Source organism: Phoenix dactylifera, unplaced genomic scaffold (assembly GCF_009389715.1).
Source record: "Phoenix dactylifera cultivar Barhee BC4 unplaced genomic scaffold, palm_55x_up_171113_PBpolish2nd_filt_p 000117F, whole genome shotgun sequence".
Lineage (NCBI taxonomy): Eukaryota > Viridiplantae > Streptophyta > Magnoliopsida > Arecales > Arecaceae > Phoenix > Phoenix dactylifera.
This window is the reverse complement of record NW_024067686.1, coordinates 1,182,907-1,195,302: the sequence shown is the minus strand read 5'-3', so window position 1 is coordinate 1,195,302 and position 12,396 is coordinate 1,182,907. Positions and strand designations below refer to the sequence as shown.

General features: G+C 46.8%; 1 protein-coding gene across 6 annotated transcripts in view; it reads left to right on the top strand.

The window, feature by feature from the left end:
• The window catches only part of LOC103698297 (probable serine incorporator), a 69,700-nt gene extending 65,000 nt beyond the window's left edge, over positions 1 to 4,700 (top strand). For 5 of the 6 annotated variants that reach the window (XM_039116662.1, XM_039116661.1, XM_039116659.1 and 2 more), the window contains exons 8-13: positions 1,211 to 1,284; positions 1,830 to 1,899; positions 3,236 to 3,307; positions 3,380 to 3,516; positions 3,618 to 3,691; positions 4,415 to 4,676. In XM_039116662.1, coding sequence (XP_038972590.1) covers positions 1,211 to 1,284; positions 1,830 to 1,899; positions 3,236 to 3,307; positions 3,380 to 3,516; positions 3,618 to 3,691; positions 4,415 to 4,500 — 513 coding nt within the window. In that variant the 3' untranslated portion in view covers positions 4,501 to 4,676. Of the gene's footprint in view, positions 1 to 1,210; positions 1,285 to 1,829; positions 1,900 to 3,235; positions 3,308 to 3,379; positions 3,517 to 3,617; positions 3,692 to 4,414 lie in introns of all 6 variants that reach the window. The other variant, XM_039116658.1, reaches the window with a different exon arrangement.
• The last annotated feature ends 7,696 nt before the right edge of the window (positions 4,701 to 12,396 follow it).

The window sequence follows — 12,396 nt, the reverse complement described above, 5'->3', positions numbered from 1 at the left end:
TTACTCAATATATTCTAGTCAAAGTTAAGAAATCTATTCTCACCACGATACAAGCATGGTCCAGGGATACCCTTATTTTGTCTCTAGTGCTAGGTTCTAGCTGGTGTAAGCTTGTGAGCATCTAATATACATTGGCATACATTGGTATGAGTCAGCGTAATGCATTTTGTTTATCATGGGCTGTAGCATGTGTCTAAGCATGTGAATGACACAGCATGACATGGCACAGCATGTCTATTTTCACAAAATAAGGTTCAAGAGCCTCTATTTTGATCTCTGTTTTCCATTATCTTGTGGGTCTTTTATCTCAAGATGAGTGTTAGAGAACCAAAGGGTGTGAAGACACCCTTCATGGAATCTGAACTGGGTATGTTAACATGAAAGCAGACTTGGTTTCATCTACATGATGGAAACGGTCTTTTGTGGTACACTATTTTTAGGACACCTAAAGAGTGTAAGGAGCTGGTTTAGTCAAACCCCCATGCTTCACTTGTACAGTAGGATGGCTAGTCCAAGGGTGGGCAACCACCTTTGGGCTTCAGCCCAAGATAACAGAAGTTCTGAAGCTTTATAAGATTTAAGGATCAGCTATAAAGCATAAACACAAATATAAAAACAAACCACTGAATAAATCATGGAAACATTTGGGAAAATCACCAAAAGTTTTCAGGAAAGCCTTTAGACCAATGCAAATCCTGATCTGAAAAGAAAACCTCCTAAGCAAAACTTATTTATTTTCCACAATTTCTTTTTATTTAGTTTTCCTGGTATTTTTAGGATTACATCTTTCTCTTGTTAGTTGAATTGTAGTAACCTGAAAACATATAAACCCTAGGGGCTAGTAATTCAAGCAATCAGATCAAAAAATTGATGCAAAGATTTAGGATGTCTCTATCCCCTTGACGTGATTTAATATCCTTGCTTTTTCACAAATTTTCTTCTTTTTACTCTTTTTTTGCTGAAAATATCATAGAGGATGGGGTTCGAAACAGAACAGAATTTTTTCTTTTATTCCCAAACTAGATGGATTTCGAAATTGCACTGACATATAAATAGGCTATGATACTTCTGGTTATCCTTATGTTTGTAGTCATGTTTTATGCAAAGAATGTATCTAGTTGGAACTTATAATTATATGGTTGATACGAAGTTAAAAATGCGTATGCAATGTTCCAAAAGAACGTCTCAGTACCCCTTTTGTATGTAACAGGTTAATCGGGGCCTTTTATCTTCTGGAATCATGTGTTCGTACATTGTTTTCCTTTGCTGGTCTGCAATTCAAAGGTATGCTTTCATTTTATAGACTTGGTTCATGCCCTTAATTTTGCAGTATCTTTTAACTTACTATACTATTTACCTGTCATCATCTCCTAAAATGTTAATGCTTCAGAAGACTATATGGTCAAGTTAATACTTCAGAAGACTAGAGTTCATAGAGGATGCTTCTTAACTGTAAAAGATTATCCAAGAAATATACAATGATAAAAAAGTACAGCAGGTTGGGCCTTTGCTGAAAGATATGCAACATGCCATGATCTTCTACGAAAACCCTTTACTGATATAGGACATTTTAGTTGCTTTAAGATGACAAATTGTCATGTTCTAGAGATAAATCAAGGGCTTTAACTATTCAAGATAAATTTGGCATTTATTGTCATTAATAATACAATATTGATATTTGATGCTAATACCAGATTTTAAACTATGTGGTAACACCTTTCTTATATATCTTTATATATAATATATTCATGCGTGCCCTAGTAAGATAGCAGCAATTTATTTTGTATAATGCACTAAAGTACTTGACAACATGACTTGCACCATTACAGTGAACCTCACACCCAGAAATGCAACACAAAAAAGATGATGGCTGAGGATGGTGACTGGACTACCATACTGGTAAGAAGGATAGATCTTTGCTTTTGTTTGATTGTATGATGAGGCCGTTGATGGCCATGGTATGTCATAGTTATCGGATATTTACACTTTAGAGATCTTGTAAGACCTCCGTTATTGCTTGCTCTCACTGCATTGTGCCTCGGTCTACTTCTGTGCTGCTTGTGATCAACTCATCGTGTAACTCCTAAGTAACATCATTTACTTTATTAACCCTCTTCTTCATGTCAACGCTCTCCATGCACTCACTAGCATCATTTTTCCTTCCTGATACATAGTCTCCATCTAAGAATCCTCCTGTCTATGATCCCTGCTCCATTACAACATGCTTCCATATATCAGCATCCCATTATTAGTATCCTTCTTCAGATAACCTTAATCACATCTTGCTTGCGCCTGTAACTGATTTCGTGGATGTTGAACAGGTTATATTCCTGAAAATTTTTAAACATTGCTAGTTTCTGATGCATCAGTATCCTCCCAAGATGATAAGTCTTATTACTGTAACTCTTCATTTCTCTGATATAGTACTACCTTAAAATAATTCCTAGCATCAGCCACTTATAATTTATCGAACCGTTTAAAACAGAAAGTTGATTACCAATGAAACCTTAAAACAGTAGTTGCAGCGTCAATGTTCGCTTAGTGACAGACGGATCTGAAGTTTTCTTTACAACTGCTATTTTTGATTGTCAAGAATGTGAGAAAAGAAGGAACTGTTATCATTTAATCTAAGATTAAGCATCAAATTTGAAATCTTTTAGTAAACAAACAATAGTTACGAGCGCTAGCTAGACTTTGAGCTACTTCTGTAGAAATCACTACTCCAAAAGCATCATTATGAGAATTTGATCCTGTGATGAAAAAAGATGGCTTTATATCTAATGATGAACGTCAATAGTACTATAGAAGAATGTTGCTTTCTAACTCCTACAGGCATTGCGACAAAAATTGAATGCAATATATGGAATGAATGATTAAATATTCGAGAACATATTAAACAAAGAGATTTGATGTAGTTTTCATTGTACTGGCTGCTATATCAATTTTATCTGAGAAGGAAAAATGGAAAACCAATTTGTACTTCTATAGTCTATGTATATCAATATTTAAAGAAATTGTAAGATAAGGAACTTAGTGAGGTGCATCATTGCAGGATATTGAATCTATTTATGATTCATGCTCAATCAATCTTTCTTCTGAATTTATGCTATTATATGATTATCTGGACAGATTTCATCATTCGGGATGATAGATGTTGTAGTTAATTAAATGTTGTCTTTCAAATGTTGAAATTCATGCTGAGTGTAATACTTTCTCCATGATTCTTACCCTGTAGAGCTTTCTAATTGCTATCTGCGCAATTGTAATGGCAACTTTTTCAACTGGGATTGATTCACAATCTTTTCAGGTGAGTTTCTGTGAAGTAAGTATCTTTAGTTTAATTAATTATTCGATGGATTTTTAATAATTCGCTATTCAGTTTCGTAAGGATGACATTCAATCAGAAGACGATGATGTTCCATATAGTTATGAGATATTCCACTTCATATTCTCTATGGGAGCAATGTATTTTGCAATGCTATTCATTAGCTGGGAAATGGATCAACCAACTAGAAAGTAAGAAATCCTTCACCAAGATGTGCTTTCAATGTATCCTAATATGTATGAAGGTTGGTTTCGTATCATTTGGATTTTTAGCGTTATTATCATTGTATCAGATGGAGCATCGATGTTGGTTGGGCAAGTACATGGGTGAAAATTCTCAACGAATGGTTTGCTGCCAGCATATATTGTAAGTGCTCATATATATTCCTTTATTTTTCACTTGGATTGGATATTATCTTGGTAAAATATCTTTTTTAACTAATAACACCATATAAAAACAGTGCTTGTCAAAACTCCTATAGTTTCATCAGTCGGACTCCTATATAAAAATAATTAAGATAAAATAAACCTGTTAGAGATTTATGTACTCAGATAGCAGCTTGTCACCTTGTAAATGGTAATGAAATAAAGAAAAAGGTTCTTGGTGATATTTTGTTATCCAGATTTCAACATTTTCTTTAACTGTCAAACTTTGAATTTTTTTGTTTAAAAGAATATAGGATTAGTGTTTTGTGATCCTTTAATTTTTAGAATGACAAAGAACATAGGTCCACCGACTATATATATGTGTGTGTGTTGGCTACAAGCAGCATATAACTCATTATTTTCTCATACGTCTTGAATTTTTTCAATCATATTTGAACTATCTTTAAACCACATTTTCTTACAGTCTAAAAAAAAAGAATTGGTATTTCTAAAAAAAAAGATAAATATTTGATAAACCAAAATAATCATGAAATTTCTAATCGAATCAAATTAAGTAAAACAGCATTAGCCTCATTGTTTTGGTACTATAAATTGATTTCATTCTACTTGAGTGTTTGATCAGACAAATTCAGTATTTGAAGTTCCATTTCATACTGATGTTGTTCAGTAAGTAAGCTGACACTTCATATCTGTCACCATGCAGTGTGGAAACTGATCTCCCCTGCTGTAATGAGGGACAAAGCCATCAATCCGGAACAGCATGTGCAGAATGTTCAAGTATCAGTATGATATCCAGATTAGTCCAGAACATGTTCTGTTCCAGTGGGACTTCAGTCTTAACTTAGCATTGTACATTCATAGCCATGAAATATTCCTTATTTCTCCTATATATGATTACAATTTTTCAAGCCCCATATATTTGTTTCATATAACAAAGTCAATGTATATAATTCAATGGTAGAAAACCTTTTTCCCTGATGCTAGTATAATTCATTCACATGCATGTTGTTGCTGAAAATTGGATCCGGGGGTGGCCGTCGGCTGAGAAGGAGGAGCTCCGGCGTGAGATGGCGGGTGGTGGTCCGTCGGCGGGCGGCGTCCTCCGGGGGGCCTGCAAAAAAGCCGGTAGCCAGGGTTTCCGGCGCCGGCCTTCCGATGCCTAAGTCAGAGGGGGCAAATGTATGAGAGGAGAGGAAGAAATATGTTTTCGGAGTTTCAGAGTCCAACCCCCTCTAAGATGGAGGGGTTCCCCTTTTATAGAGGGATACAGGATTACCTGTGATGTGACGGGGCGAACGGGTTACCGTCATGATTGAGCATGTCGTATGAATTAATGCATGATCGTGTGAATTAATGCCTTACCGCGGGAGATCAGGCTGGAGCCAACGAGTCGTCGTGGCTAATCGGACATAGCCGAGCGGGTCAGCTGTTTGCCGTGGAGGACTTGAGATCCGTAGATGGCATGCGCATTAATTGTTGAGTGAGCCAGAAATCAGCAGAGGCCATGCGCATTGATTGTTGAGTAAGCCGGAGATCAGCAGAGTCCATGCGCATTGATTGTTGAGTGAGCCGGAGATCAGCAGAGGCCATGCGCATTAATTGTTGGCAGCGGAAGCAGGGCATGGTCCCCGGTCGGGTTGCAGAAGGATGTGACCGCGGCGGATGGATGGTGAGGCCGGGCTTTCGAGGTCGAGAATGTTGAGGTCGGGCGCCAGGTCGAGAGCTCTGAGGTCAAGCGCCTGGTCGGGCGTCCGAGGTCGCGCGCTTCCGAGGTTGAGCGCCTAGTCGGGCGTCCGAGGTCGGGCGTTCGAGGTCGAGCGCCTGGTCGGGCGTCCGAGGTCGGGCGCTTCTGATCACGTGCTGGCGATGTGTTCACGTGCTTTGGGGCAATTTATATTCCCCCAACACTACCCCCGACTTCCGAGTTCGAGCCGTTTGCGAGTTCGGGCGTGGGAAGTAGTTGCCTTTATTGCAGTGGTGGGGGCCAGGGAACCTTAAATTATTCTGGCGTTCCGCGCGCTTCGGGGCACTTTTAATGAGAGGAGATGGGGCGACGCCTTTTCGCCCTTCGAGGCCGCCTCGCGTGGTGGGCTTATGATGGGGCTCCGAGATCCGATGGGACGCTGCCTTGATTCTGTATTCGAAGCGTCGATCCAGATTAAATATGTCGCTTCGATTTTTGGGGCCGACACGTGGCACGATCTGGACAGAAGGCGGGATCCAGTCCCGTCGATCTGGGCCGTCGGAAGAGTCTATATAAACCCCTTAGCTTAGCCCTAGAAAGGTCTTGCTTGGCCGCTTGTTGTTGCTGCTCCCCCTTTTTCCTTCGTTTCTTTTCTCTTTTCCCAGCTGTGACCGGGCCTTCCCGGCGATGTCCTGAGGCGATTTCCGACGACCCCTCCATAGGTCATTTTCCCACGTTGGCTCGGGGATTCCCCTTCTTCTTCTTCTTTTCTTTCTTTGTTCTTTGTTTTCTTCTCCGCCCTTCTTTTTGAAATGGGTCGGGGGCCGGAGATCGCTCCGGGAGGGGGTCTAGTGACCCGGACTCCCCGATCCGTGAGGGCGGTTCGGCCCTCCGAGACAGCGATGTTGCGCGCGCAGTATTTCGCCGCGCGTTGCTCCCAGCCGACCGGGCCGAGTTCGAAGCCATCAAGCTTGCGGATATCGTCGATCAGACGTACTGTAATGCTGCCCGGGTAAGTCGCTTTCTCATCATTTTTTCTTTGCTTTGGTTATTGGTATTTCCTCCACTTTTACTTATTGTTGTTTCTCTTGCAGCATCTCCACGAGATCGACACACTGGTATTCATAGCCTCGGGATGCCAGAATAAGGCTCGGCGATTCTAGAGGCAGCTGGAGATGGCCGAGAAAAGGCTCGCTGACTCTGAGGCCGCGCGGGCGGAGGCCATCGCGCGGATGGAGGCTGCCAAGGCCGAGCGGCGATCAGCGCTCGACTAGCTCGCGGAGGAGAAGGCCGCGCACACTTTGGCGCGGTCAGAGTTGCGCGCCTCCGAGGCGCGTCTGGCCAAGGCCCGTTCGGAGGCCGCCGGCCACAGATACGAGGGCGGGGTCCTCCGCCTAAAAGTCGAGCAGCTCGAGGCTCGAGTGAAGAGGGCGCTAGAGCAGGCCTAGAACGCCGTGGAACTCTTCAAGGAGTCGGAAGAGTTTCGTGACATGTTGGAGGAGGAGGCCGTGGATGGGTTTCTCCGCGGCTTCGAAAATTTTCGGAGGCAGATGCACAGGTTCTGCCCCCAGCTCGATCTCGGGGGGATTCGGCCTAGGTCGGGGATCGGCGAAGAGAGCGAGTTCGATCTCCCCGCAACCCTTGAGGCCGAGGAAGAGGTCGCCGAGGCCGAGATTGGCGAGGCCGAGCGAACGGCTCAAGAGACTCCCGTTGGGGAAGTTGCCAGGGGCGTTCCCGAGGCCGCTGGCGAAGCTCCGTCTGAGGCCGCCGCGGAAGGTCCCGAGCCAATTCCTGCCGAGGACCCCCAGGTGATCATCGTGGACAACCCCGGTACCGATGAAGCCGCAGCCTCTTAGGACTTGGTCTCTTCTTTTTCTTTGTTTTGTTTTCCTTTTTGTAAATGAGGTCGGCTATTGAAGTCATTGTATGGCTGAACCTTAATTTTGTACTTTAGCCTTCGGGCTTTTATTAATGAAGAGCTTTTTTTTTTTTTAACTTGTGTCTGCTTTTATTTGCATAAGTGATAGACTTTTATTTTTGGCTGCTTAAGTCGGATTCTTTTTGGCGAGTTTCTTCAAGTCTTCGAGCTCGGCTAAGTTTTTAGACCTAGATCCCGATAGTATTCGCTAAGTTGTTAGGCTTAGCTCTGGGCTTAGATTTTAGGAGAACTCGCTACCAGAATAAGCTTATCAAAGCTTTAAGGTCGGACTCCGAAGAGATCCCGCTAGACCTTTAGGTTTATCTTCTGGAAAATTTTGCCAAGTCCTTGGGCTCGGCTCCCAGAATAAGCTTGTCAAAGCTTTAAGGTCGGACTCCAAAGAGATCCCGCTAGACCTTTAGGTTTATCTTCTGAAAATTTTTGCCAAGTCCTTGGGCTCGGCTTCCAGAATAAGCTTGTCAAAGCTTTAAGGTCGGACTCCGAAGAGATCCTAGACCGAGGTCGGGCTATCGCTAGAGCTTTCGTGGTTTTTGATCTCGAACTTGGTCGGAGTATCAATAAGTAGAATCAAAACTCACAGTGAGTGACTTGGCACTTCCGGGCTTGGCCATAGTATCATCGGGCAGAGCTTGAAGCCGTTGTTACAGGCCATCTCGGCTTGAGCTGACGTTCGGACTTGGCAAAGCCTTCATCTAGGGGGAGCCCAGACTAAAATTGAGCCAGAGATTGGCGGAGACGAGCTTCACGAGGTCGAGGGAACCTTGGCTCGTGATCGATTCGGAGGAGCATCCCGGCCTTAGTCGGGGTTTTGCTGACCGTCGTGTAATATAAGCAAGTAAGCACAATAGTGTAGGTGTTGGATAGGATATACCTCTCGCACCATCGGAGCCGGATATCTCTTGGGTAAGCGACTCCGTTCCGAAGTTGGCTTTCAGCGGTGCTCTTCGGCCCGTAGTCCGCTTTGGGCACGTCTGCACACGCCTCGGGGGTCCACGTAGGTACTGCTCCGTTGTTGAAGGCCTCGGGGGTCCGCGAAGGTACTACCCCATTGTTGAAGGCCTCGAGGGTCCGCGAAGGTACTATCCCGTTGTTGAAGGCCTCGGAGATTCGCGAAGGTACTATTCCGTTATTGTCTTTCCGAGGCCGAGGAGCTTGGGCTCACTGTCGACTCAACGGGGCATCCCGACCTTAGTCGGAGGATCGAGCACGAGGTCGAGGGAGCTTGGGCTCGCTGTCGACCTGGTGACGTTTTCCGAGGCCGAGGGAGCTTGGGCTCACTGTCGACTCAGCGGGGCATCCCGACCTTAGTCAGAGGATCGAGCACGAGGTCGAGGGAGCTTGGGCTCGCTGTCGACCTGGTGACGCTTTCCGAGGCCGAGGGAGCTTGGGCTCACTGTCGACTCAGCAGGGCATCCCGACTTTAGTTGGGGGATCGAGCACGAGGTCGAGGGAGCTTGAGCTCGCTGTCGACCTGGTGACGCTTTTCGAGGTCGAGGGAGCTTGGGCTCACTGTCGAACAACGGGGTATCCCGATCTTGGTCGAGGTCTTTGAGGGAGATCGAGACCGAGCTCGACATCGATGTGGCGAGGCGTTCCAGGCTTGGCTGGGGCATCTGAACTTGGTTGGGCATCCGAGCTTGGTCGGGCATCCGAGCTTGGTCGGGTTTTCTGAAAATCACGAGTGTCCCAATATCAGAAAGAGTATGGAATAATTAAGGGAGAGCTGTAAGCGAATTATCATAAGTAGGGGGCGAGAGTTGTATTCCCAATCGTTGAAGACCCCTGGGGGCTTTACTGGTAGTACATCCGAAGATTTTCGGAATTCCAGCTTCGTGGAATGAGGGTCCCCTCGAGAGACTCCAATTTGTATGCTCCGGGCCGCTGGACCGCGCGATCCGGTAGGGTCCTTCCCAGTTCGGGGCAAGTTTCCCCTACTCGGTGGGCTGGGAAACTTCTGCTCTCCTGAGGACAAGATCTCCTACTTTGAAAAGCTTGGCCTTCACTCTGGAGTTGTAGTACTGCGCCGTCTTTCGTTGATATCTCCATAAGAACTCGGGCTGCCTCCCATGTCTCCTCGATGAGGTTCAGGTTGCCCCTGAGTTGGGAGGAGTTGGAGGTTGCGTTGTAATGTTCCACTCTTAGTGAAGGGAGTCCAACTTCCAGAGGGATGACAGCCTCCGTTTTGTATACCAGGTTGAAGAGGGTCTCGCCGGTAGGAAGTCGGAATGTGGTTCTGTAGGCCCAGAGAACATTGTAGAGGTCTTCGACCCACTGCCCCTTGGATCGGTCGAGCCTAGCCTTGAGCCCCTAGAGGATGGTACGATTCGTCACCTCGGTTTCTCTATTTGTCTGTGGATGGGCGACCGAGGTGAAGCGGTGATCGATGCCAAGTTCGGAGCAGAATTCTCTAAAATGGATGTTGTCGAACTGACGGCCGTTGTCAGATATAAGGATGCGGGGGAGTCCAAATATGCAGATTATCGACTTCCAAACAAAGTTCCGCATCTTCTGCTCGGTGATCCAGGCCACTAGTTCGGCTTCGACCCATTTGGTGAAGTAGTCGATGGAGACGACCAGAAATTTTCTCTATCCGGTTGCCAGGGGGAATGGCCCCAGGATGTTGATCCCCCACTGGGCGAATGGCCAGGGGGCACTGATCGAGGTCAGTGGGGCCGAGGGTTGGCGCTGGATGTTGGCGTTCCGCTGGCATCAATTGCACCTTCGGACGAAGTCCGTTGCGTCCTTTTGAAGTGTGGGCCAATAGTATCCTTGGCGCAAGATTTTATGGGCTAGTGCTCGGCCTCTCAGATGGTTCCTGCATATCCCTTCATGGACCTCTCGCATGGCATAGTCCGCCTCTGACGGGCAGAGGCATCTGAGGAGAGGAGAGGTGAAGGATTTCCGGTAGAGCTTGCCTTCATATAATATGTATCAGGAGGCTAAACGCCTGATTCGGCGAGCCTCGAGCTCATCATTGGGAGGGGCTTCATTTCGTAGATAACTGATGAGCTCGTCCATCCAGCTCGGCTCGGTTTCGATGCAGAGGGTCGGCTCAGGCTCCTCCGTGCCGGGCATTTGGAGATATTCGAGCATTGTTGCCTTAGGAAGCTCGCTCATGCGGGAGGTCGCCAGCTTCGATAGTTGGTCTGCCCTTAGGTTCTCTGTTTTGGGGATGTGCTGGATATTGAAGGAGCCCAGGGTGGATGTGAGGTCTCGCACCTTTTGGAGATACCTTTGCATCGATCGCTCTCTTGCTTCAAAGTCCCCTAGGATCTGGCTCACGACCAGTTGGGAGTCACTGAAGACCTTCAAGTCCTCGGCTTTCAATTCCTTTGCCAATTTGAGCCCGGCGATGAGCGCCTCGTACTCTGCCTCATTGTTCGCGGCTGGGAACTCGAGGCGTAGGGCCTGCTCCGCAACTATCCTATCTGGGCTTGTAAGGATAAGACCTGCTCTGCTACCCCCCGAGGTCGAGGAGCCGTCCACATATAGGACCTATGGCTGTCTCGGGGTCTCCTCCATTGGCATGAGTGGGAGCTCGGGATCGTCCGACAAAGTGCACTCCACGATGAAATCGGCGAACGCTTGGGCTTTGATCGCCAGCCTCGGACGGTATTCGAGGTCGAACTCCTCCCGGCGCGATCCGAGTATTGCAGAATCTGCTTCATAGGCTGGTCGGTTAGTATGGCCACAGTGTGGGCCTGGAACTAGGGCCGGAGCCTCCGAGCCGAGATGACCAGGGCGAAGATTGTTTTCTCCAGTTTGGAATATCGGGTCTCGGCATCTCTCAGGACCCAGCTGGTATAATACACTGGTCTTTGAAGCTTGTTCTCTTCTCGGACCAGGACTGAGCTTACCGCAACCGGGGAGACAGCCAAGTACAAATAGAGGAGCTCACCCTGTTGGGGTTTTGTGAGTAATGGAGGGGAAGCAAGGAGGTGCCTAAGCTCTTCAAAAGCTTGCTGACATTCCTCCGACCACAAGAAGTCCTTCGGTCGCTTGAGGATTGTGAAGAATGGGAGGCACCGCTCGGCCAACCTAAAAACAAATCTTTCTAGAGCCGCGACCCGCCCTGTGGGCCGCTGTACTTCCTTAACCGTCTTTGGTGGCACCATCTCTTGTAGTGCTCGGATCTTCTCGAAATTTGCTTCGATTCCACGCTGGGTGACTACGAAGCCAAGGAATTTGCCCGAGGTGTCTCCGAATGCGCACTTAGCGGGATTGAGCTTCATCTGGTACTTTCTAAGTATGTAGAATGTTTCGTTGAGGTCAGCCACATGGTCCTTCGCTGTTCGGCTCTTTACCAGCATGTCGTCCACATAAACCTCCATATTTCGGCCTATTTGGTTTTTAAAGATTTGGCTGACCAGCCTTTGATATGTTGCTCCAGCATTTTTCAACCCGAAAGACATCACTTTGTAGCAGTAAGTGTCCCTGTTGGTGATGAAGGCCGTCTTCTCCTTGTCTTCCGGCGCCATTCGGATTTGATTGTATCCCGAGAAGGCGTCCATGAATGTCAGCAACTGATGTCCCGAGGTGGAGTCCACGAGCTGGTCAATGCTGGGGAGGGGAAAGCTATCCTTTGGGCAGGCTCTATTCAAGTCGGTGTAGTCCACGCACATGCGCCACTTCCCGTTAGCTTTTTTCACGAGGACCACGTTGGCGAGCCAGTCTGGATAGGAGACCTTCCGGATGAAGCCAGCCTCGAGAAGTTTGTCCACTTCCTCGGTCGCTGCTCATTGTCGTTCCGGGGCGGAGCCCCGTTTCTTTTGCCACACAGGTCTGCAGGTCGATTTCACCTAGAGTCAGTGAATCTGTCACGACCCCCGCCCCGTTCCCGGCGGGCGGCCGCGACGGTCCTAGGGTGCGGGTAGGCATAAGGCCACCAGCCACCACGTAGAACCCTACTACCTATCAATCATCAATAAATTTTGAAAAATTTTGGCATGATGCATGCACAAAATGATCACTTTTCCTATGGTGACCTGTCAGGATTATCTCAATACATACAACAACACTACCTGTCAGAGCAGCAATCACATAATCTGTCACATAATGAACC